The sequence below is a fragment of the Patiria miniata genome, unplaced genomic scaffold (assembly GCF_015706575.1).
Source record: "Patiria miniata isolate m_02_andy unplaced genomic scaffold, ASM1570657v1 HiC_scaffold_25, whole genome shotgun sequence".
Lineage (NCBI taxonomy): Eukaryota > Metazoa > Echinodermata > Asteroidea > Valvatida > Asterinidae > Patiria > Patiria miniata.
The window spans coordinates 12,690,085-12,715,954 of NW_024037064.1; the positions used below are offsets into that span (position 1 = coordinate 12,690,085).

The 25,870-nt window shown below is 39.7% G+C and overlaps 1 protein-coding gene across 1 annotated transcript; it reads right to left on the reverse strand.

Annotated features, from left to right (window-relative positions):
• Positions 1–715: 715 nt before the first annotated feature.
• LOC119733066 lies at positions 716–25,081 on the reverse strand. Its single transcript, XM_038206647.1, has 16 exons — positions 24,956–25,081; positions 22,035–22,276; positions 21,758–21,927; positions 21,135–21,232; positions 19,688–19,968; positions 19,126–19,287; positions 18,248–18,288; positions 17,924–18,088; positions 16,875–16,987; positions 16,182–16,473; positions 8,669–8,997; positions 7,407–7,549; positions 5,516–5,779; positions 4,416–4,521; positions 3,174–3,363; positions 716–1,039 (listed from the first exon to the last, which is right to left on the reverse strand). Exons 1-16 carry the CDS (start codon positions 25,079–25,081, stop codon positions 882–884), a joined length of 2,880 nt encoding a protein of 959 aa, XP_038062575.1. The 3' UTR covers positions 716–881.
• Between the last annotated feature and the right edge of the window lie 789 nt (positions 25,082–25,870).

Consider the following 25,870-nt stretch of genomic DNA (forward strand, 5'->3'; position numbering starts at 1 on the left):
CATATCGGTGTTAATTTAGTGGGTTGGGGGGGATTTCCCTGCCCACCCTTGAAAATGATAAATAAAGAATATGCTGAAAAGGTATAGGGATTTTTTGGAGAAAATGTGCTTTGCCCCCCTCTAGGAAACGACTTATTCGTGAAAAATACACACACAAAAATGTTTTTAACTTTAAACATAGAAAATCAAAAGAAAGCATTCAAACGACATTTGCAACAACATCAACTCGACTCTTTATTTATCTATTAATTGCTAAGCAATTGACACTGAGATGGCCGTGAGTAATGAGCTTTTGACAAATTAATGGTTAAACCATAATTATGAAACAGCAATTTTTTGGTTAACTTTCAAAAAAAAATGTCCGCAACATTGCTGATGAAACAAATTTCATTTATTTTCATTAAGGGTGCGGACGTGGGTCACTCAAATAAACAATTTTGAGCTAGTTTTTTTCGCACCGAATCGGCAGGGCATATGCATTAATTTCCGGGCAATTAGCAACATTCCTACTGGTAATAATAGGAAAAATTGGGGAAAAAACTAAATTAAAAACTTTTTAGTCACAATTATCGAAACTGATTAGTTTTTGCCAAATGAGCTTGAAGACAAAATATATGCTTACTACTCTAATTAGCCAGTTATTTTTATTTGAATACAATGTGTTAATATTGAAATTAAGGACAACTGAACTGACGGACTGCACTGTGTTTAATTGTGCTGCATTACAAAAAAATTCTATTGAATATCACCCATGCCTAACAGCATAATAAACGTTTACTTAAATTGTTCTGAATTTCTCTTAAATCTTCTTCAAATATAATTGAGAAATATGGATAAATGATTTCCTTTGATGAACTCAGGCTAGTAGACAGTTCCTGTAACTAGTTTTCTTCAGTGGCCAGTGGCGAGTACAATTGAAGGCGTTGGGTGCGTTTACGCATCACGACAATCAGTGTGCCGAGTACCAGCACGCAGCCAACCAATAGGCAGACAGTTGTCAGAAGGATTGGCAGCTGAACAGACGACAGCTCACTTCCTTCTGAGAAACAAACAAACATGTACAAATGCTAATATTTTTTAAGCAGGAACTTAACACAAAATGCCAATATCTGACTCAACCTATTCAACAGTAATGCACATATTTTGAATTGTTGGCACATCCTTTAAACCCCACCCATCGTTGTCCATCCCAACCTGACCATCCCCGAATATCCACCCCAATTACATTAGACACAAATCACACACCTAAGTGTGTATTTGCCTGCAATCGGGGACCCTCTATTGTCCCTCTTTTGTCTGTACCCTAACATTTTAGGAAGACCTCCCATATGTTTTGTACACGAATCCAAATAGGGGACCTCTTAGGAACTGTGGGCCCTTCTGTCCTCTATGAATGCAGAAACAAACTTCCATTCTCACTACTTACATCCCAATCATACCACACCCAACGCACTCCATGGTACCCTATTCCACCACCCTATTCCCTACAACAACTCTAATTCTTCCTATTCGCATTCTCTTCCTTCCATTTAATCCCCCACCTTCCATTCAATCACACCCTGTCCACCACGCACACAGTCCCACTGCATACCATCTTATCCCATGTACCCTATACCATGTACCCTACTCCTCCCTATACCCATTCCTTCCCTATATTTTCCTCTCTATCCCCATATATACCAACCCACCACACCATGTCCCATTCTACCCATCTGAACTATTATATCCTACTCCACAACACTTACAGTCCCTGCCTAATCCTCCCTAAAACTTCCTCTCCATCCCATCCGGCCCACCACACCCGGTCTAATTGCACACTACCCTTCCCACCTACACATATCCTGCCCTAACATACCCACCAACATCAATCCTACCCATCCCTACCAAATCACTCCCTTAACCCTTCCAATCTATCCATCCCTGCAGCACATCCAATGACTCACTACTCTCACCTTACACCCTGCCCCATCCCAGCCTACCCCACCCCACCAACCCCATCCCACCAACCCCATCCCAACCTACCAAATGTCACCCACCCTATCTCTCTGCCCCTCCCTATCCCACTCACTACTACTCTGCATATACTACACCAGACTTGGACCCTGAGTGCAGAAAAAAATGCAAAATAAACTAGGGCTGACTTACATACTGACTCTTTAGCTGACAAAATTCTCCAAAATTCTTATGAGGCAAAGACTATAGGTTCTCAGTATTTCACCAGCCAAGTTTAAGGTCTCAATTGAAGTTAAAAGGAAACTTTGCACCTGAGAATGAACAGTTTTCGCCTGAGAGTGCAGCCCAGTGATTTCAATTCATCTTGAAGCCAAAGGGTAAGGCTAGACTGATACGTGTTCAACTGGTTTTTGTTTTTTAATGATAAAAGGGAATATACATCATTTGCTTTTGCTGTAATTTTCAGAAATGGATGGAATTGGGGGGTTGGAAATATATAGCAAATATAGTTACACTGACTTTTTTGAGGTTTTGGGTTCGAAAATGCTATAAAAACCAAGAAAAACAATCATTTTCCTGTAGTCTGGTTCCCTGACTCCATTTAAGAAGAAACAGAGCAGTTTACATACATTGGGGAATTGTAAGATCAGGGAACCAGTGTAGCTGGCTTGTACCCGTTCATAGGTGTGTAATCGATTGCAAACAAGTGCGATGGTCAACTGGGGCCAGTATTTGAAAAAAAGGCAAGTTTTTTCCAATGCTGATTGGCCGATCAGCGTTGGAAATTGATACAAAAATACCACTTTTCTTGAAAATGACAGTATACCAGGTGCCATGATTTTTCAGGATGCTTTACACTGTCATTCACTAATAGTCCAGCAAGGTATTTCAAAAATGATTTGGTAGTTTTATTTTTTGATGTTTGCAAATGTTGTATTTTCCCTTTAACTCTGGTTACCTGACTATGTGTAGAAATAGAGAATGTGTAGAAAAAGACCAGGTACCAGATCTTTATGTTGACACAGTCAATTGATGCAGTACTTAAGGGGTCGTGGACTGGTTGTTTCATGTGGCAGTCTGTTTTCTTATACTGCATGTTTTACTATCTTACAATTTGGCACTCTAGCACCCAGTAGTGAGAGTCCAAATCTTTTGGACTAACACTTACACCCACTCCCAGCCTAGTCATGTCCCATAGCCAACCCTCCTCCTTTCCCTACCTTCCTCCCCATCCTCCATCACAGATATGGGTCCCTGCGTGATGGCATAAGCGCGGGAACCAGACGCAGATCTGGCATGGCGTCTGTGCACACCGGGGAGTAAGTTGATGCTTCTAGTTGGACATCCGATGGCACAGCGCGAGTATGCATCAGTGGAGTTACACAGAACCATGTCACAATGAACGTACACCTATAAAAGGAAATTAATAGGTAAATAAATAAATAACCTGACATGCAACTGTGGGTCTATGACATGTTGCCTGGCAGATATATGAATAAGAACATAGTGAAACAAACAAGCAATCAACTTAAAATTTGGAATTTTCGAAAGAACAATTAGAAACTTGCTCTATATGATTTTTTTATGAATGCCAAGCTTTCATAGGAAAGCTACAAAGGAAAGGACGGATTTTTGAATTAAGATGAAAATCATGCATCTGCTACTGAATCAATGTCTGCTCCAGGTCAATGTCAGGGTGAATGACAGAATTCATGAATAAGAACATTATAGTGTAACAAACTCAATTAACTTAAAATTTGAATCCTCCAGGATCCAATGAACAACATGAAACTTGTTCTATTTGATTTTTTTTATATATTTCCAGCCCCTTATTCCATCTCTGTTATAAGTATATTATGTAGCGAAATGTGCAAAATTCAGAAATTAATAAATTAAAAATGATTGTTTTCTTCTTCAATGAAATTATATAATGTAACATTAAAGCCAAACTATTTCTCAATCCACTCGTTGAAAATGATTGAATAGGCATTGAATAGGCACTGAAGTTGGTGACATCACAGGAAAGAATATTCCTAGTAAAATGTTCACCCTTTCACTTAATTGATTGTTTTTCTGGATCTAGGGACCCAAATGGAATGTGGATTGAATACATTGTGAGGCTTTATCTGTACGCTATCTGTACGGTACAACAGGCGTACAGTACAGTATGTGCACTCTATCATTGATATAAGAATATTGGCAAATAAAAAAAACAAGTTACTTATGAATCTTCCAAAGAACAATTAGAAACTGGCTCCATTAGGTTTTTTATTCTATGTGCCCATCCTTACAAGATTTGATTGGTATGTAAGACCACTCCAACTCTACTACAGTACAACATATGCACAGTATAGGTCAACCAACATAGGCACTTTTCATTTTTTTGACCTTGCTGCTTTGCTGTACAGCGCCCGCTATAGTTCATGCACAATTGTTATACCTCAAGGAAATTTAACACCTACCACCGGCTGGGGTAGGGCATCTACGAATGCAAAGGCATCAATCTCAAAACGGTCAATGTCCGGGTCATCTGATGGATGGAATACCACTGTGTTGTCTTCAATGCATCTGCACAACAAAAATGTAAATGAAAGAACAGCAAAATGGGTGATTATGACTCTGTGCCAGTTTTTACATTTCAATATTTATACTTTTGGATATAATTGAACAAAAAAAGATCTTCTCAATGTCAATTACACGTGTGGGCATAAGATCAAGAAGGTCATAACTGTTCTCTTTGTGGTTCATGTGTAGTATCAAAGGAAGCAGGTACCACAACATCCTAGCCCACATATCAAAAAATAGAACAAAAGGCCTGTACTTTACTCTGAAAATCAGTGATATCCGTTTTGTTCAGAAACATGTTTAGAAGCCTTTTGATTTCTATTTTGTTAATACTTGGGGGTTGGGGGGTCCTTACAAAAATGTCCCACGGTGAGGCGATGGGATCCCCATGGGAAACATGGGGAATAATATGGATTTTCATGATGGTCTCTTAAAACACCAAGGCGGTCTCTTAAAACACCATGGTGTCCCATGAAAACACCATGCACAGCTAAGGAAACGCCATGGTGTCCCATGGACACCATTTTTTCCCATGGGAAGAACCCCATTATGAAATTCCAAATCACACGCTACATGGGAAATTCATGGAGTATAAAACCCATGGAGAGTACAAAACCCCATGGACCACCATAGGGAAATCTCCATGGCGATCCTATGGAACATCTCCATTGTGATCCAATGCGAAATGTCCATGGCGATCACATGGGATATCTCCATGGGATATTTATTGTAAGGGGATGGGGTGGGGAGGGGGAGGGTCTACGATTGTGTTTGACGGTGTGACGGTGTGTGACTTTTCTTGATTACATTAGGGTATACACTCAAAGACCTATAGCACACAAAAATCGTGTTCTGATATCCCCTACCCACAATATAACTCTTTTGGTAAAACTACCTTGGCAGAAGAACCAGTAGTTTGCCCATGAACCTGAATATGCTCTAGTTGTAAGGGTACACATGACCCTATTTTGTTCACTCATGGAAACCATTAGCTCACCCATCTTGGATGAAAGTGTAACGGTGGAAGTCGTCTGGGTTGGAGGTAGGCGTGGCGCGACACGTCTGCAAAAACAGCTCCAGTCCAGGCTCGCTCCAAGTACGAGCCTCGAAGTAGAGCTTGTTACCCATCGCGACGTCGACGGGGTAGTCAGCAGGCTGGTAGGGCGTGGTGTAATCGTTGCCATGGTAAAGTCTGAGGGAGAAGTTGAAGGAGCCGAAGCCATCCTCGCGGAATGTGATCTTGGAGGTATCCGGACGGAAACTGCATATGAATAGATCACAAAATTAATACTGTTACATGATTTGCAATATCTTGGTCTGAGGAGATATCTTGGTCGCAGGATTGGATTGTTAATACCTACATCTTTATATATATCTCTGCCATGTCACTTTAATTGCATCCCATCGAAGTTCAACAATCTCCAACTTTTCGTTCAGTGATTCAACATATAGGTCTTGATTAAAAATTCTTCCTGGCTAAATCGACCCAACCAAGTTCAGTAATCAGAGTTTTTTTTTTTTTTCAATTCAAATCATATTACATTTATTTCCATACTGAACAATAACATAATAAAAAGCAAAATACAATATTGTGGAGGCACAATCCTAATAAGCTAAGGCTTGTAGCGGAGTGCCTTTAGAAAAGAGAACAAAGACATTAAATAATCAAATAGTTAGTTAAGTAAGTCAAAGACAAAGATAAACAAGAGGACAAAGTAATCTGACCAGAAATAGATTTAAAAAAATGATTGGGGGAAAAAAACTGTAAAAACTGCAAAAGATGGCAACACAGGAGAACAAACCAAAGGAGAAAAAAGTCTATGCTACATATTGGGAGATAAGATGTTCCTTAAAAAACTCAGTCTCGGATAGCAACTGTGCCTGAGTCTTAAATTCCAACATATTTAGTTCAGAAGTCTCTGGCTTCCAAGGCCACCATTCAATGATCTGGAATGCCTCAATATCTATATCTCTGGTTATAACTCTGCCTGGCTCATTTGACCCAACCCATAGTAGCACTCCAAGTCCATGTTGTACAGGATTGGATTTTTATTTCCTCAGTCTCGAGTTATAACAATGTCTAGGTTATTCCAACCTACTGATCAGTAAACTCTTCCGAGAATACGATGCACTGGACTACAGACTTAGCTCGGTCTCAGGTTGTAGCTCTGTCAGGTTCCCTGAAACCCAACTAGTTCAGCCATGCAGCCCTTCCAAGTGATGGTACACTGAGATTGATTTCACTTGTCTCAGTCAATTAGCTATAGTTCTGTATGCCCGGTTGATTATTCCAGTTAAAATCACTTCAACTTGCTCAACTGGTTACAATTGACACATTTTGAACTGGAAATTGGTGACTGGTTTTGAACCGCTTTAACTTTTTTGTAAACTGGTATAACTGGTTTTGAACAAGTTGACCAATTCAACACCAGTTACCAATTTCCAAATGAAATGGTTTCAACAGGAAATTTTTGCCCGGCTTCCAATATGCGCTGGACATCTTCATATTTAAGTCTAGCTTTTTCCAACCCGTCCCAGGTCAGTCTTCACCTCCATGTCCATTATGCACCTGACTGGAACCACAGTATCTTGGTCTCTGGTTATAACCGTTCCTCTTTTCCTTCATTATTTCACTATCCATGAAACACTGGAAGGGTTTCTTCATATCTACGCCGCGGCGTATACCCCTGCCCCATTCTCTGCCACATATCCAAGTTCAGTGTTCATAGTTTTATCCCTGCCTGGTCTTTCAATCAATCCTATCTCAACAATGCATTCGATATCCATAATGCATGGACTTACATCTCACTGTATAGGTAGGTTGCTACACTGGAAATCTGTATCCCGCATTCGCGGGTTATAACCCTACCTAGTTCCTCCAGACCCACCTTATTTCAGCAATCCCTTCTAAGTCCATGATGCACTGGACTGGAATCTCGATATCTCGGTCTCGGGTTATAACACTGCCTGGTTCCACAGGGACAGCCTCATCGTGGATGACGTTGAAAAAAAGGACGCTGTCTCCACGAACCTGCCAGGAATCATATTCGAATTGAATGTCGAAGATAAACTGGGGAAGTGTAATCCACAAGCCAGCACACATGCTTTAAAATAGAATCATGAAACCCTAGGAATTTAGTGTTTCCAAGATTTGAGATTTTAGTTAATCATGACAGTAAGGGACTTTTCTGCAAAAAATACCGTGCATACTAAATCTCTCGTAATTTACCATGATGTATCTGCATTAACTTGGTCTTAAAATTGCATTTGGAAAGCATTTGGGGTTAGCCAATGGTGTGTGTATTTTGGAACTGTGTGCAGTTGCGGTTTGCACTATAATTTTATTTTACAAACTTCATTCATACTTAGCATACGAACATTTTAAGGGCTAATTAGTGTATAAGAAATAATAAAAACGTATGAAATAAGTGCATATGAATTAAATGACAGTTGACACGTTTGGACTGCTATTAAAACTTAACCTCTTTTACATACCATTGATACGCCAACCCTCACAAACGTTATTATCCTCTTCATGTCCATTAAAGCATGTGCAAAGCAACCAATGAAAAGTGCCTTATGTCACAAAAGGTTCTAATTCCATACCACACGTCACTGATCTTACAATTTATAAAACGCTTTTCAATAAAACCAAAAAATGGTCTATCAAATCAATTTGTAAGGGTTGATCAAGGAAATTGACCATGGGGGACATGGGCGTGGCCAGGATTTTTCTAGAGGGGGAAAAGCACATTTTCCACCCAAAATCCCTATACTTTTCCAGCATATTCTCGATTTATCATTTTTCGAAGGTGGGCAGGGACATTTGCCCCCCCCCCCCATTAAATTAAAAAAAAAATGACTCTACGCCTCTTTTTCTTTACTTCCCCCCTTTTTTCTTTCCCTCCCCCCCCCCCCCCCCTTGCGACGCCCATGATGGGGGAGTGGCTATTGTGAGGTCGCAAGCTCAAACTCAGCTCAAGCAAATTTCATGTTCACATTTTAAAAGCAAATATAAGCGAGATTTACTTTCAGAATTCCTTCTGCAATTACTATTTCCCCAATAAGGCAAAGTAAATACTGGAGTTAAACATGGACGAAATAAATATTTTTTTTAAAAGCAGAATATTATTCCTGAATATATACGTACCTCCATGAAAGTTCCACATCGGTCGTAGGTTGTTCCAATCTTAACGTGGGTGGCGTTATGATGACTACCGACGCACGCCGGGTCCAACAAATGCAAATGAGACGCCAGGGCATCACCAATCACAGAGCGGGGGATGAAGACCATCATGCCAGAATCAGAACAGTCCACTGAAGGCGAGAGGAGTGGCTGGGTCATACCTGGTGGATGTGCAGGCCCACCAGTCTCCTCTGTCGTGAGTTGTGTAGGCTTTTGGACGGAGCTGTCAGATTGCGGTGATGTGGTCCAATCCTCAAGCAGCGGAGTGGTATATATTGAGGTCTCATCAGTGGCTATCAGAAATGTTGCAAAAATGGCAATGATATTACATCTTATTTCCAACTGATTAGCGCTACACAATTCAGCAATCATTTCAGCTATCTTCCCCTCTCTGGTATCTTCAATATATGGTAAAAACAAATGGTTTCAGATTGTTTTCTGCAAATAAATTAGTTGAAAGTGCTAATATAAGATGAGATTTTGTTCTTAATAATTAAGTTTTTTTTTTACACAAGGTGAAAGAGAAATATTCGTTTCCGTTGTTTGAAGCAACAATGTTCCATTGCTTATTATTCTTAAACCACGTTCACTGATTCTTTTCTTCCGAATGATACAATTTCAGGTGGATTTAATGCACATGGTATACGGTACCAGTCCTATCTCTACTTCGAGAAAGAACTTCTTTCTCGTTAACTATATAGCTATCTATCCTTGTATTTGCAAATGTTCCAATACATGTGCTGCTTATTATTACTTTGGTAATCTTAGAAAACAATTACAAAGTTTGAAATTCACCATTTGGTAGAACACCGAACACTGCTCTGTAAAGGTATGGATCATTGACAGCGGCAGATGGGAGGTAGCATGGCCCTAGTCCATTTACTGAACCTTCATCAAGTAGGACATAATATTCTCGTCCCGTGGATGGAAAAGAAACTAAGGAGTCTCCAACTAAGACTTGGAGCGTGTCTGGAGCTGGGTATCTTATGTTGTAAGGAAGCCAGGTAGGAATTGATAGTGTCCACCATCCGCTGCTGTAGTAGAACTTAACATAAGGCCGTCTGAAGCTTGATGCCTTCGTTATCTGCAAATTGATTTTTTTACTTTTTAAACGTTAACCGACGCGAAGAGCCGTAAGGATGAAATGTTAATATGCTTGCAATAATTCGCACAATGGGGTCGAATGCAATCGTATTCAAGCTGTTAAAATTACAACCTCCGAATCACTTCAGTTCTAATAGATTATTGGTGTCAGTGTGTTTTTTGGTAAGAGTTACATGCATTTTGCCTATTGGTTTTTTTTCACAAAAACATGCTTAGTTAAAGTTAACATTTAAACCAATAGTATTGTGAATTGTAACCATTGATAGTGTATGGTTTTGAGCAAAAAAATCAAAGGTTCGCAGTGGATGTCAAATGATATGTGTATGCATTCCTATGTTTACCAATGATCTAAAGAAAAACACTGTTGTAAAATCAACAGTGGTAAAACAATAAATCCCAATGGTTAAAATTTGGTAACAAATTATTTATGGTTTCCAGTGATTATCATTATTCGCAATTTACAACTAATTGTTACATCGATGGTGCAATTTGTGGAACCAATATACCTTTATCATGCTGCCACCATTTCAGTCATGACACCAATATCGATCATAATGATAATGTTTTTGTGCAAAAAAAACCACGTTGATTTGAAAAGGAAATATACAAATGGCCGCAATCTGATAATGGACTATACACATCTAAATAGCAAGTTTACTTCTGAATTCTGGGATATAGAAAATTAACGGTAAAGTTAACTGAAATGCCAATGGTAGTATTCCTGACCATCATGGAGTAAATGAAGCAATGGATAGTTCAGTGGTACATGTTTGTAGGCCTACTTGGTTAACCATTGCCACGATCAGTGGTTAAACATTTACCATTGTTAGTGAAGTCACAGGGCCTGCACATTTGCAGGTTTTTTTTTCAAAACAAAGAACACCCGAAACTATAATGTGTGAAAGTTGTGAACCTCATGCGCATTGCCAAAGTAATTTCACTGTTAATGATAGTCCTTGATCAATACATTTGTGTGTCGATTGCATATCATTCTCTCAACACCTTGAAAAGTTGCATTATCGCGAGGGCAAATCCAGGGGGAGGGGGTACGGGGGCCATGCCCCCCCCCAAAAAAAACCCCATTTTTTAAGTGACGTTGCAATAAAGACAGGCACTGCGTACACCACCACCTTTTTCTCAAAATAATTTAGTAAAAATGGTCATAAATTGCCTCAGATCGCACCACAGAGCATTTAGAATATAGAATATACTCCATCTACACCTTTAATATTCACATGAAGCCATTTTTTAAATCGTGTTCCCTGAATTTACCCCAAAAAGCGATGTTGTCGCGCGTAATGGACCGATTCAGTAAGCCCCTCCCACTGCACACGTGGGCAAATTAACACGTGCTCCCTTCCAATGCCAAACTGCATTTTCCTGCCGCGCGCATCATACGCGCGTGCACGCATGTCGGACTTTTGTGCACGCATGTCGGACATATATCACGGCTGTGATTGGTCAGAATACCATTGGGCGGTGCTTACTGGATCAGTCCATTATATACACACACAAATCACTGAGCGCGTTTACATTTTTCGCGTCGCACACCATATGTTCGTTCATACAGGCGCGCGTGTTTTACAATGCCGTACGCGCGACGCTGCGGCAGTGGTGATTCAAAATCACGTATGGGTTAAATGACCTATCGCAGTGGAATTGCGTTAGAATCGCGTCAACTTGCGAAGTTTTGTCCGATTACATGATATACAGATGGACGCGGAACGCGCAAAATCTGAGACAAACAAAACTTAGTGTGGAAAAAATGGATAGGATTGTCTAAGGGGCGTGGCTAACTCGCAAACGGCGATATAGGTCAATAGTCCCTGTAAACCGTTGAATAGGATGGTGTCAGACTATTTATACGTTCCAAGCCTAATTTTAAGGTTTTTTTCCAAACGTTGTGTAAAACATCAGGTATCATTAATCACAAATTTGAAATTAGTTATCAGAACAGACTTGCATGCAATTAATTTGTAATTAACAGTGTTTCATTACTTTCATTTCTATTCGCAATTTCAAAAATGAAGATTTTTACTTCGGTTCATGGCCGACCCGTAAAATGACTATACTCAGCACAATGTCTACCTTGTAATACTCACAACTTGATCAAACCGGAAATTCCAGATGATGAGATAATGAGGCAAGTTGACAGTAGCGTTAACCCAGGCCTCAACGACGACAGGAGGGGATGCTAAAAAAAATTCATTAAGTTATAATTAATTATGTTTATGGAAATGGTCGGAAATGCCTTTACAATATTTTGAAACTATGCATTATGGCATGCTCACATACAAACACTGTACGGAAGACTATATACCAGTAGTCTGGATGGATATAGCTCGACTCGTCAGGTAATATCACCGAAATTAAAGTAAAATATATGTTTGATTACAGAACAATCTAACAACCGGCAAGGAAGATACGAGATACAAGACAGATATTTTTGCAAGGTGGTTTGTACCATCCCTAAAAATACGTATTTTTGTTTTTCTTTCCTTCTTTTTTTTTCAAAGATTGAACGTTTATGGCAACGAAATTTACAGTTTTGAAAAAAAAAAATCTTACCAAGACCTGCACAATCCAGAAATGGAGTTGTTGTTGGCTCCAAAGACGAAGATGCAGTACCTATATTACCAGAAAATTTAGCAAATAAATGCACTGGTACGTCCTACTTATTTTGATAATCAACAATATATTTTAACTGCTATGGCAATGTCACAGATACATCAACATACGTTCAGGCATATCAACGAACGCAATATTCTAGTTACAAAAAACATAAGTTCTAAACCTTGGACGAGGATTAGTAATCTACCAATTCTCACGTAAAGTTAATAGTATACAAATATATTATCGTTTGAGGGTGGACAGTCGATATTCGCTCTCCGAGGTATTGGAAGTTGACAAACTAGTTCCCGAGGCGAAGCCAATGGAACTAGTTTGTCAGCTTCCAATACGGAGGGGAGTTAATATCGACTGTCCACCCGAAATAAACCATGTTATATTTGTTTTACTATACCTCATACATATTCAGCTGCCGATTTTTTTCTTTGCAGTATGCACCTAAACTATTGGAGAAACTTGTCCAGCTCACAAAAAGACTATTACTGCTCACGTTCGTTCGCAATACAGTTCGTTCGCAATATAGTAACTGCAGTTGTAAATACAGCAGTTTGTGGACAACTTTCTTTTGTACAGGAGGCGTCTTTACTGTCCAAATTTCCAGTTCGGCATCATTTAATAAACATTTGTAACTTCATTTGTAACTCGCTTGGGTGATGCTCGCGCGTGCGAACTACACGCGTGCGACAGTTCCACGATAGTCTGGTTCCCAGACCAAATTCCTGATGAATCTTAGGTCAGGCAGCCTCCGTGGCTAAAAATAAACATGACGACATTGATGGCCCTTTTGCAAAGCTAGGCTTCGTTTCCGATTTTGCTTTATCGCTTGTTGCTTTTAATTTTTTAAATAGATCGCTTGCTTTTATATCATACAGTTAAAATAATACAGTTTGATGTTTCTGTAAGATAATATTGACTAATGTTGGTCTGGAATCTTCAAAATTAGGCACCCAAATACCACTGTTAGCAGGCGGAGCCGAATGAAGACCGAGTTTTGGAAAATCTCGGTAACGGTCGTCAAATTCAAAATTGTACATGACGCAGCAAAAATTTCGCCCATACGATCCGAGTTTATTCGACTCGCAAAATCGTCGTTGAATTTCAAGTTTTGTAAATGAAAGCAAATAATATTAATTATCAACTCATTTAAAATAAAATTAATAAGCAATTAGCAGTTAATTAAACCTATATTATATACTCGGAAAAACTCGGGCGCTATCCGATTGTCGACGAAACGACTTCGGCAAACTTCGGAAATTTCTGGAAAAAGGAGGAATTCCTGCCGTTTTTGTCACGTGACGTAAATTGTAATACAATGTTTTACCAGAGGCTACTGGACCTAAGATTCATCAGGAATAGTCAGAATCTTTTGGTCTGGGAACCAGACTAAGTTCCACGATTGCTTTGTCAAGCGCGCATGCGTAGTAGACTGTCGCACGGGTAACCCGTGCAACCAACCTCGTCCCCAGTGCTTACTTTATTTCAAACCTTGTTTCCAATGGTAAGCCCTGGATAGGAAAGTTTCTTTCTGTATCCTGATTCGATACCGCAATTGGCTAGTAATGGATTCATATGTTGTAGTTGTGTTGTTATTTTCCAACGTGCATTACGTGTTTTCACGATCATTGTAATTATAACGTCCACGCCTTCTCAAAATTACTCCTTTCCTTTCCAGTTTGCTCATAATAATATGAAATGTAATACTGCATATTGGCGGGCCGTATTGTAACATTTTAACTTCCAGACAAATCGTGTTTTCATAATTTACGGCGCGCGTGACAAATTGATGCTGTTTTCACCACAGACAACGCATACAAAACAAACTCTAATGTAACGCACACTAGGCACCAGACTTTTTCTCACTTGCATACGTGTTCATTTGTATGAAGCCCGGGAAGGGACAGGGTGAAATTTTTTTTTGTCATTTGCTAATTCGTTCCCACGAATTACTAATTCGTTCGCACGAATTGCTAACTCGTTCGCACGAATTGCTTTTTCGTTCGCACGGATTGCTATTTCGTTCGCACAGTAACGCGTTAGTTATTCGTGGGAACGAGTTGGTAACTCGTGGGAACGAATAAGCAATTCGCGGGAATTTGCAATTCGTGCGAACGAATTAGTAATTACCAAAACAAAATTGCACCCTGTCCTTTCCCGGGCTTCATACATTTGCACATGCAAATGACCAGGGTGAGAGAGCAGGTAGTGATGGGCGCGTACTACTCAACACCCTGGGGACGAGGTTGGCCGTGCAACAGTCTGCTATGCATGCATATTTACCCTGTGCGTAAATCCTTGCGCGCGCTTGGTAAACAGGAAAAAAAAACCATCTGGCACGTGATGGTGAATTTACTAGTGACAGTTCGGCTCTAGATCATGAATATGTATGGGGGCTATAGAAATGGCATTGAAGATTAAAATGTTACATTGTTTAACGCATGATACAATGTTAATGAGTAATTTCAAAGTTTATATCCGTGTGGGTGTATGAGCTTGTTCCTGCATTCAATAGGGGACGGTGAACAATATAGGACAAATAGGGTTCCGAATTACCGAAAGGTCCCCAAATTGGATTCGTGTACAAGACAAATGGGAGGTCTTACTAAAAAATTAGGGTACAAATAAAATAGGGACAATAGGGGGTCCCCGATTGCATCCAAATGTACATTTGCGTTTGTTTATGGTGTATATCGAGGACACATAGTTTGCGTGCAACATCATCGAGGACTGGAACAAAATCAAGGACGACTTCGGTTAGAAAACGTATACAAAACCAATGAGAGCTGTTGCGAAAAAAAGTTCAAACAATACAAAAAACACATAAAAAAAACCCGTGTGCGCGCTTGAGTGTTTTGTTTGAGGCAACAACCTTCCGTTATTTATGAACATTGAATAACTGAGTCCGCTGGCAAATTTTCTTGAACCAGCTTCAAAGATTTTCTTCGTCTGAATGAGATTATTTCAGGTTAAGTTAATGCACAAGTTACCAGTCCAATTGACCTTTCACCCTTTAAAATTCGCTTCCGTTATTATTATTGCACTGTTGTAATGTTTATCACATTTGTTTGTCCTTTTCTCTAATTGTTTGTTTGTACTTAATTTTTTTTCTAAAGGTTCGTCTACCGTGTGAGTTGTTATGTATGTGTACATGCACTATGTTAAAGCTTCGGCTTTTGTTTGCATGCCTCCATCAGTAAATGTTTTCATTGTTTTGTATTATAATCAAATGTTGTGAAAAGATGGAAATAAATGTTCTTGAAATTGAAAAATTAAATTGAAAATCGGTAGGTACTTATCCTTGTAATGTATCTACAGGGCGTCCTGGGGAAAAAATGGTGTATGAAAATCACTCCATTATTGCTAATTTACAACCAATTTTCAAATTGTTTTAACATTAGAACAAAACCCTATTGTCGTGTGAATGGAATGTTTGTCTTAAACCCATAGGGATAATCTTATCAAAACAGCCATACTGGCATTGTCTGATCTTTGAAGCACTCGCTTCCTAAAAGTGGCACAAAATTGTTTTTGTTTTTGTTTTTGTTTGGCTTTGCAGTTATTCAAACATATTTATGCAAACGGTATTCTCAAGCTAAATATGTAACCTTGAAGATCGTGTAAACATTTGCAGTCACTTCCGGTTGTAAATTGGTGAAAATTTACACGCACCTTTATTTTCAGGACACCATGTACATGAACTGCCTGTTATTAGTTATCTGAGAAGAAAATGGAAAAGTTTGCTATTCACCACTTGGCAGAGTCCCATACACGGCTCTGCAAAGGTATGGATCACTAACAGCAGCAGATGGTAAATGGCATGGTCCTGGTCCATTTACTGCACCTCCATCAAGTAGGACATAGTGTGCCTGTCCTATGGGCGGGAAAAGAGAGCCGACGTAGGGCCGTACCAAAACTTGCAGCGTGTCTGGAGCTGGGTATCTGATGTTGTAAGGAAGCCAGGTAGGAATTGATAGTTGCCACTTCCCGTTGCTGTAGTAGAACTTAGCATAAGGCTTTCTGAAGCTTGAGGCCTTGGTTATCTGCGAATTTGTTTGAATTTGTCAACTGTAACGAAAAAGAGCAACGGAAAACAGCGACAGAAAGGACGATAGTTTAATGTGCATGCACTATCTCTGATAAAGGGCAAACTTGTAATTTAATGCAAGTGTTTATTAAATCTCAGACTTTTAATCCCTTCAGATAAATAGGTTATTATTATGTTGTATAAGTGTTATTAGAGTTATCTAGTCACATGAAATATCACATAAACATCATTGTTTAATCTAATAGTTAGAAATAGTATTATAAATGGCAACTTTACAGACAAATCTGTAAGGTTTTACTGTAAAGTGACCATTAGTTGTGTGTGACTTTCAAGGATAAAATTAATAGTACTCACTGTTTATTACTGGTATTGCATGTATTTTACTGGTGTGACTACCTCGGTGCCTAGTATACTCACATCTTGATCAAACCTGAAATTCCAGATCAGGATGTAACCGGGCAAGTTGACTGTAGCATTAGTCCAGGCCTCAACGACGACAGGAGGGGATACTAAAATGTTATAGAAATCTATCAGTAACTTTGGTTGGAACTGATAAAGAAGATTTGATATGTGACTTCAAAATTTGAATTAAAACATGTCTCCTGTATAACACTTTCGAACTTATGCATACACGCACATTATTATGGACTAAGACTACTCTATTACATCGGAAGGCTATAGCTGGGCTGACCAGGCAATATTGAAGTAAACCACATGTTTGATTGCATAACGATGTAAGATGGCGTGCTTGAAAATTTGAAGAAATACAAAATTTATGGTATTAATAGTTGGGTGACTTAATGTTGTCATAATAAACTCCACTACCAGTGAGGGTGAAATTTTTAGATGTAATATTTTGCAGACACAATTTTATCTAAAATGTGCTGGTTGAAAGATTGAAAGTTCAAAGTTTCTGTTTTGATTGTTGGCTGTAAAAACATACACTCTTACCAACACTTGCACAGTCCAGAGCTGGAGTCGTTGGCGGCTCGACGGACGGAAATAAGGTTACACCTACATTATCAGAAGAGTTGCCGAATAAATGCACTGGTTGGCCTACATCTTACCTCTTCTTATAATTGCATGTTATATGTGTTATTAATGCTGTGGCAACGTGACAAAGACATAAAAAGTTCAGCCGTGTACGTAATGCGACCTAGAAGTAATTTCCTCAAATAATTCTATACTGGAGAGTTTTGAGTTTTGAATTGGGGAATTGAAGACAAAATGCACTGCACCTCTGGCCTGGACTTATACGTCTTCCAATTCAGAGCATTTTGGGTGCCATTTGGTAAAAAGGAAGGGCTTTATTGTCATAGTGTGGAGAAATCGTGTTGTTTCTAAATGGTTAGATCTAATTGGTTTCCCTTATATCTGTACCTCTTGTTGACTTTAGGCTTGATTGTAAAACAATCCGAGTTCATCAAAAATACTTGAATACTTACTAGCAATATGCAGAGAACGATCCCGTGCTCGCAAGATGTTAGGGTTATTTAGAGCTGCTGAAGGGAGGGAACAAGACCTTGGTTCGGATACAACACCCTCATTCAGGAGAACGTACTCTTCCCCTTGTTGGGATTCATACCACCCCTGCTCAGCTTGCAGGACATCTGGGGGAATATAATTAATGCGAAAGAAATGAGCATCACTTGGTGTTAAGCCATTCACTCTTAATTTGTTGACATTCTAATTTGGGAGCATTCACATAAACATGTACAGCAGTCTTCAAAGATAATACACGACCTTTTACAAAAAAAAGAAGCGCATACCTCCTACAAGAAGAATTACACACTTCACCTCACTTCTCTGGCTGAAAGGGAAGAAAACAAACATAAAGTCAGCGTTTTCACGAAGCCTGGGACAAATTGGACCACGGGGTGTTGAACAGTGGTTTTGGGAAAACGGGTTTTAAGTTTGTCACTTTTTAACATAGAGAATTCGCGTATTTTGGAGCACATGCCGACTAACTTTTGATACAAATAGTAAGCTGAGATCTTATACTACAAATATGTACCAATCACAGTATAATAGAACAATCCATAGATATTTGACTGTTCGTGAAAACTCAAAATCCCACACGCCTATTGTTTTCAACGTAAAAGCAGATAATGTCGTGTCTAGGTTTTATTAAATGTCTATGCAATTGACCTATCGCTGTTTGCGAGTTAGCCACGCCCCTTAGACAACCCTATGGAGTTGTTGTACACTAATTCTGTTAAGCTCAGATTTTGCGCGTGCCGCGTCGATTTGTGTAACATATAAATGGATAATATTTCACAAGCTTCGTTGACGCGATTCTAATGCGATTCTACCGCGATAGGTCATGGCCTTCCTGATGGCTTGGCCTTCCTCAATATCGATCCCGTTGCTTGGAACATTTACAGTTGAAGTATCCATGATGTGTTAGTATAGGGTATGTATGGTGGTGGATGGTGTCCTCGACAAAATACTGTTTCGTAATTAATATGTCGTCTTTGCATTTTCACTATTTTCTTTAAAAATCAAATACCCAATGAGCGGAAACATAAACAAGTTAGGATTTTAGCTCTTTGGATTTTCATTGGTAGTATTATTATTAGAATGAACGACAAACTAGATTACGAGGCATCTAGGCATTATACTGATGTTAGATTTAAAACCATCTTACCCATTTGAGTCCAAGGCATTGAAGCACATTATATGAGGTCCTATTTGGCTTGTGTCTGGTATCCACTTTGACACAAAGAGACGGTCAACAGAGCCATTGTCAGATGATATCACTGGTGTTGTTTTCATACCAACGGGTGAGGTTGTTTCGAGAGCAGTTATACTGCAACATTAAAGGGTGACATGGATCACCTTTATAATTGCAACACCAATTTTGGAAAAGACATAATTTTCTGAGCTAATATTAGGAGTGCTGCAACGAGGCACTTCGTGTTTGGGGGAAAGACATGATTCACATAAGGTAAAAACAAGATGACATTTTTTTAAAATGTTTTTTTACAATTTTGAATGCTTGATTCAAAACACAGGTTCTCAATGTGTTCAATCTATAAGATATTTGTACTGTTTGTAGAGTATGGCAGTGTTACAAATATCACTCAAAAATACTGCCTATCCGTAGGTACGTACACTATTGTTGTTGACCCCACGTAACGTGAGAGATATTGAGATTGTGCTAAGACTATCGATCGTTGCCGCTACTACAGTGTCAGCAGGATACTCACGGAGCATCGGCTTCAAACACGCCAATTTCAAATTTGAACGTAGTCGCCCCAGGCACTAGATTGTAGCATTGACTGTGTGTCGGCGTAGGCGAGAATCGGTCGTCAAGCCTCGGCAATGGGGCGCAGGTCAAAGTGTCTCCGACATAGATGTTAACCAGGAATTGTAAAGGAACTTTGCTCTTGGCAGTGGGCGAGGCTTGCGTGGTGAAGTCTTCGATGATAAGGGCGATGGCATACCATCCTGAGTCATCAATTGCATTGATGGATAAGACACAGTTGCTCTAGCATAGCGTAGCAAATGAAAAAGGATAACGTTATAGCTCTCCTATCATGGGAAGTTAAATGTGCAAATCATTATGGAAACCCCTTTTAATCGCTTGGGGTCCGTTTCAGGTGAAGTGGGTAGCAGTGAAGCAAGATTGAAACCACCTTAATTGCCCTGATTTTATAATTGACAACACAGTCAAGATAATGTGGCAGGGATTTGAAACGTTATCCATACTCCACTGAGGATTACAAAAAAAGAATTTGAAGTGTGGGTGTTAACTGGGACACTGTGAAGTGCAAACGACAGGTAGGTGATGTAATCAGCACTCTTACATGAAATGCATACAAAGATACATGTCCAAACAATCACAATTTCTGCAATTTGTGGTTGCGATCTATAAAGTACTGTAGAGGGAACTTATTGGGCTCTTGTCCTCTAAATCCGGCAAAATGCAAGAAAAGGGGACAACCACACGGGGTTTTCAACTTCTGAAGACACTCTATATATTCCGCAACAAGAACTCTGTGGTCAACCTGCCACTAGAGCTGCTACCACGACTGATCATTCCCAGCATAGAAAAACACACAGTCTGAAAAAAATGTATACAACTGTAACAACTTTACCCAATCCTGGAATCCAGCTAAACCCGCGAAGTTAGTGAACAAAAGAACCCCGCATAGGGAACCTATGTATTGGGCCTACATTTCTGGAGCGCGCTAACCAGACCCAAAACCAGGTCAGGTACGGTACGTGCGCGCCGCCAGGGCCCCTCCGCCGGAGCCCTGGTGAAAGAAAGTAATGACAACAAAAGTGCTGCATAAACAGTCCGTTACAATACGGTACATACATCCTGAGCTTGGAGGAGGATAATCAAGTTCCAACTTTATACTAGAACTGCATGATATATTTCAAAACTGTAATTTGTTGGTCTTTGTGTTTGGCTTTTCACTTTACCGTATGAATACTGCCAACAGTAAATGTACATTACTCCACTGCATTTTAACTACAAAAGGAAAACGCCGGGAACCATTCAACAAAAAAAATATCATCACACGCTAAATAACAGGAAAAATGGTGTGTTTTGAGTCTTTCAAAGTCCACTGCTTACAAATTACGTGTGCACGACATGTGAGTCCATATTGACTTGAGGACTACGTATGCCTACTTTAAAAGTCTCACCTGATCCAGAATGGCATTTTTCATTGGAGTGACACTTCCCCCTTCCGCAGAACTCGAAGGCCAACGACACTTGACAACATCTCCGTCGGGATCCACAACTGTAGCAGTAAAAAAAAAGACAGCTGATTTAATCAAGCATAAGAAGATCGACCGGTATTTTGGTACAGAAGATTAAACGATTGCTCGTATTCCTTTTGTCTTTATTGAGTAATTTATCATAATGAGGCAGTTATCAACAACGCGTGGTGCCGGTGGCAGTGTCAGTAGCAGTGACAATATCTTTCAAACCAGGATAAACTCAACTATAGAAAAGCTGGTCCCAGAGCGCACACAATTATATTTTACCTATTCGGAATGGCTATTTAAAGTCTTTCGAAACTACCAATTATAGGCATTCAATTGGCTCCATTCATTGATTTATTTGGTAACTAATCTACAGAGCCAAAGTGACATTTAAGCAGGTTTATAACTGGCAAGTGACAGTCGGTGAGCTAGTCAGTGAGCTAGGCAGGTTCCAAAAGACTATGGCTTCGATGACAAAACCAAACATAGGAATGACAGAGGGGACTACTGATTACATGCAATCGATGTCTTTAATGTAAGATGGTAGTAAAATTGTTTACCTGGAATGCGTAGAGTATCCTTGCATCCCTGCTGAATGCGGACGACGGGCACCCATGATGTAACAGGCGATGAGTTAATGACCCCGTCATGAGGCGTCAAATCCACATGAGCCTGGGCGCTGTAGACTTTCCCCGCATTGCCAAGCGGTAGCCAACAACAGCCGGAATATCTGTAAGTGCCAGACGTTTCATACAAACACATCATTTAATTAATAGATCCACCGAGCCGCGCTCTATAAATTTTTACCAATCACTGCGGCCACGCCTCTATACCCACCTGATGTCGAATGTAGTCAACCCTGGTTCTATGGTGAACCTGGTGTGACCCACGCCCGTCTGCCATTCCTCAGCCAGACTGTGGTCCGTGCATTGGTACTCGATTCGTGCTATCCGTGACTGGCTGCACTGCTCACATTCAAGGTACTCGCCCGTGTCGATCAATGTACCAGCAATGTAAGAATTGTCGCATACGTTATTCGGGCTCGTGTGGTGGTACCAGAAGCGCCACTCGACATCGACCTTTACAACAACAAAGAAGAGAATGAAACAGTAGCGGATTTTAAATGGGTTTGCAATTCCCCCAAACCCTTCAGCCGCTGACTGATGATTCTAATAATGGGATCAAACTAATCAATGGAATGCTTATGTTTCCAAATTTCTCCTCAGATGAAACACGAGAGAAAGCGTCGTAGACTTCAAAATTTGGGGGCATTCTCCCAGACCCCCTAACATTCATCCAACCCCCTTTTCACATCGCCCCACAGTCAACCTTAACCCAAGTGCACCGTGTTTTTTTATTGATTCAGAAGTGTTTCCATGAATCTGGCCAACACCATGGGCCTGAACAAGATATAGTCCTTCATTGGCTTTACTATAGTCCTATATGATAGCACTAACTGGTTGAGTCAATTTATTTTCTGGATTATTTAATTCTTTTGATAATTAAACCAGGATTCCTCAAAAGCGCCCTAGACACTGTAGCTCGCAAGCCTGAAAAAACCTGTAGAGAGAAGACAATGAGAAGCAAAACACTCGTCATATAAGATGTCGTATTGTTTATCATTATCGTAAAAAAATACATGTAGGCCTATACTCATTTTCATTATACATGAAGCTAATTTTAGTTTGTCTTGTAATGGCGTTACTACAGAGACTCCTAAAAGGTTGGTTATCAAACCGAACAATATGTATTTGGAACGTTCGAAATCTAGCAGTGTGCTATCTCAACTATTCAGCCAAGTCATAGCGACGCGCACTTGACTTAATGTGCCAATTACGAAACCATGCAAGTTATCACGTTATCAATCAGTTTTAACCATTATGACTTTGTCAATCAAAACTCGACATTTTAAACCTCGGATGAAGTTCCGTGTGGACTTATCCACGGTTGCGTAGACACATTAGAAGGATGTTTGCAATCATCTTTCAGAACAAACCAAAGCTTTCATGGTGCAATATATATTAAATAAAGGTAATACTATATAATAAAGTGGCCTTCGGTTACTTATTAGTTGGTTGAAATCAGTTGAATCGGGTATAGCACAGTTACAATGTACATTTTACGAAAGACCCTTCAAATGAGGCAGGCAATGTCCGTCATTCAGTAGTTCCTCTGTATAGTAACTGGCAAAATGGTTTCGCGTTTGAAGAAATGCTAGGTCTGGGGTAGAAGATTTAGTGGTTTGTTAAGTCTAGCAATAGTCAAATCGCCTTAATTATCACTCGATCAACACCCCCTGCCTAAAAATATATAATTTACGTGTTTAGTCTTTGTTAGCCGTTTGGATGGCAGGTTTTCTCCACATACGTTAACATCAGACAATCATATGTATTTTTTTCAACAAAAAGCGCTAGCAGGAATACATATTTTACTGGTAACCACTAATGGTCAATTACAGAATTAGTTACGTGACATGTTTTCAAAATGTAAAAACATTGTTGGGCAATGTTGGCCAAAATGAGTAGAAATAACCTATTTTTAAACAACTGTTGATCAATTCGAGTTATAATTTACCAATCTTTGGGAAGAAAATGCAACAGAGTGTTGGCAGTGTCATTTTTCGAACTGATATTTTGAGTGGGGGAACAAGTGGTCATAGACAAGCAAATGTATGAGTGACGGGCTATAAGTGAATGGCCAATAATGAGAATGTCATACACTGCAAAACAATTAGAATAGCAGCCAGTCCGTACTAAGCTCAAAAATAGTAACAGCTATCGCCCTAAAGTAGGCGCAGCCTCCCATATTGCCTCTACAAACCCCATAGCTCAGTTTGGCTCCCGATCCAAGCATCCACATTATTACCGTACTTTTTAGCGCTCGGTACCCATGGGTTTGTTAATGACTTTCTTAATTGATAAATCATTTCAGCAACAGATCTCTTCTTATACCAGTACAAATACACATTTGAATTTCATTTTTATTCTTCAAGGCTCAGCGTATAAGCCGCCCTGTGTATAAGCCGCAGTAAACATTTTCATGCGCAAATTCAACATATAAGCCGCGGATTATATTCCGAAAATTACGGTAATATTTAAAATGCTTCTTCGCTGATATGCATAACCCTACCCCCACCGTCTCTGACTTCCAAGATCTTACCATTACCCAAGTAACTCAAGCGGGGTCACGTTCCTGGGCACTGTATTATACATTTATCTATCTATTTATTTATTTTATTAATTATTTGGAATGTGCTGATTAGCGTCCCTGGCGTTTACACCCAAATAGGAATGTCGTTAATATCTTTCATTTTGTCTGCCATTGAAAGGCAGTAAACAAAAAGGCGGTAACAAAAATAGCTACAATCCCGGCCATAGCGCAAAAACTCGATGGGCCCCCACCTTCTTCCAATGTTGTCACTCATTGTGCGGTGTGTCCTCTATCAGCTGGAAAGAATTGACCGGGGAGCGGGGGAGTAGGGGACCATGGGAGAGTATGGTTGTTGCCAAGTGTCCCAACCATTTTGGCCAGGATTGTAGGTTGCTTTTACGGAACGACACTTGATCAATGGGCAGCATAATTATGCTCCCGTTACGCTTTTCAACAGGATGCTTATTTTGCTGGTCCGAGAGAACACAGGTTAAGTCATTTCTATACCCGACTGAATAACTAGATCTAACTTACTGACAAAATTATTATGGACTATAATATGTGCACTATTGACTATTCATCGCGTATTCCAGATCTTAGACACTGACCTGAGACTCGTATTCAGTTGCTTTCCAAGATATAGTTAACCCTCTGTAATGGGACGATTGGACCTCCCCAAAGTGGTATCCTTGAAGAAAGAATGCAACTAGCAGGGCTTCAAGCAAACCACCCATGATTGTAGACGGACGGAACATGGCGCTGCTTCGTGCACGATTTCTACTTTTGACAGTTTCGGATTTCTAAACCACCTATAAACTGGATATACTACCATGTTATATATTAACCCGGATTTGATGGAAGCAATTCAAAGTTTCTCTAGTAACTGAGGGGAACCATTTATCACAGAAGGGGTAGCATTTTGAACACCTGTTACTTAGAAATTGAACACGGAAACAGCTCCATCCCAAATAAAGAGTGAGTAAAAAAAGCGGAACCAAAACTATTTTAAACTAACAAAGTTATTTCCTTCAATGCGCGTTTTGTAGCTCATTCCAGGACGCAGTGTCCCTTTAATTTGAGTCAAAACATTGCTGCATTCGTATTCGCTCGTACCCTGCCCTGCAAACAGGACGCTGGGATAGGTTGGGTTAACTGCATTATTCTCTGTATGGATAAATAGTTCGTCGCCTGGGTCCGAGATCACAAAGCAGAACACATGCAGCAGTGGTCGTTTTATGAACAAAATACAGGCAGACACTGACAGGGGTCGAGTTGCAATTCACGATCTAATACAATTTGAGCTTGAGACTCGCCTGGCCGACGGATCGGACGGTACGAATTAATTTTGAATGAAATGTATCGATTGAATATCTTGAATACTTGAATAATTGAATAATGTTCTTATACATTTTTTTCAGTGATGAATCGATTAAAAAGAGGAATAAAATATTTTATTCAATTTTTGATATTAATATAAAATAACATTATAACATTTTATTATGAATAAGACAATAAATATCCTT

Excerpts from the sequence above, each read along its gene's own strand:
- LOC119733066 (XM_038206647.1), bottom strand. The coding sequence starts at position 25,081 with ATGGGTGGTTTGCTTGAAGCCCTGCTAGTTGCATTCTTTCTTCAAGGA. Across the intron at positions 19,969-21,134 it reads AAAATGCCATTCTGGATCAG|AGCAACTGTGTCTTATCCAT; the intron begins GTGAGACTTTTA and ends ACGCTATGCTAG. Across the intron at positions 16,474-16,874 it reads TGAGTATACTAGGCACCGAG|ATAACCAAGGCCTCAAGCTT; the intron begins GTAGTCACACCA and ends ACAAATTCGCAG.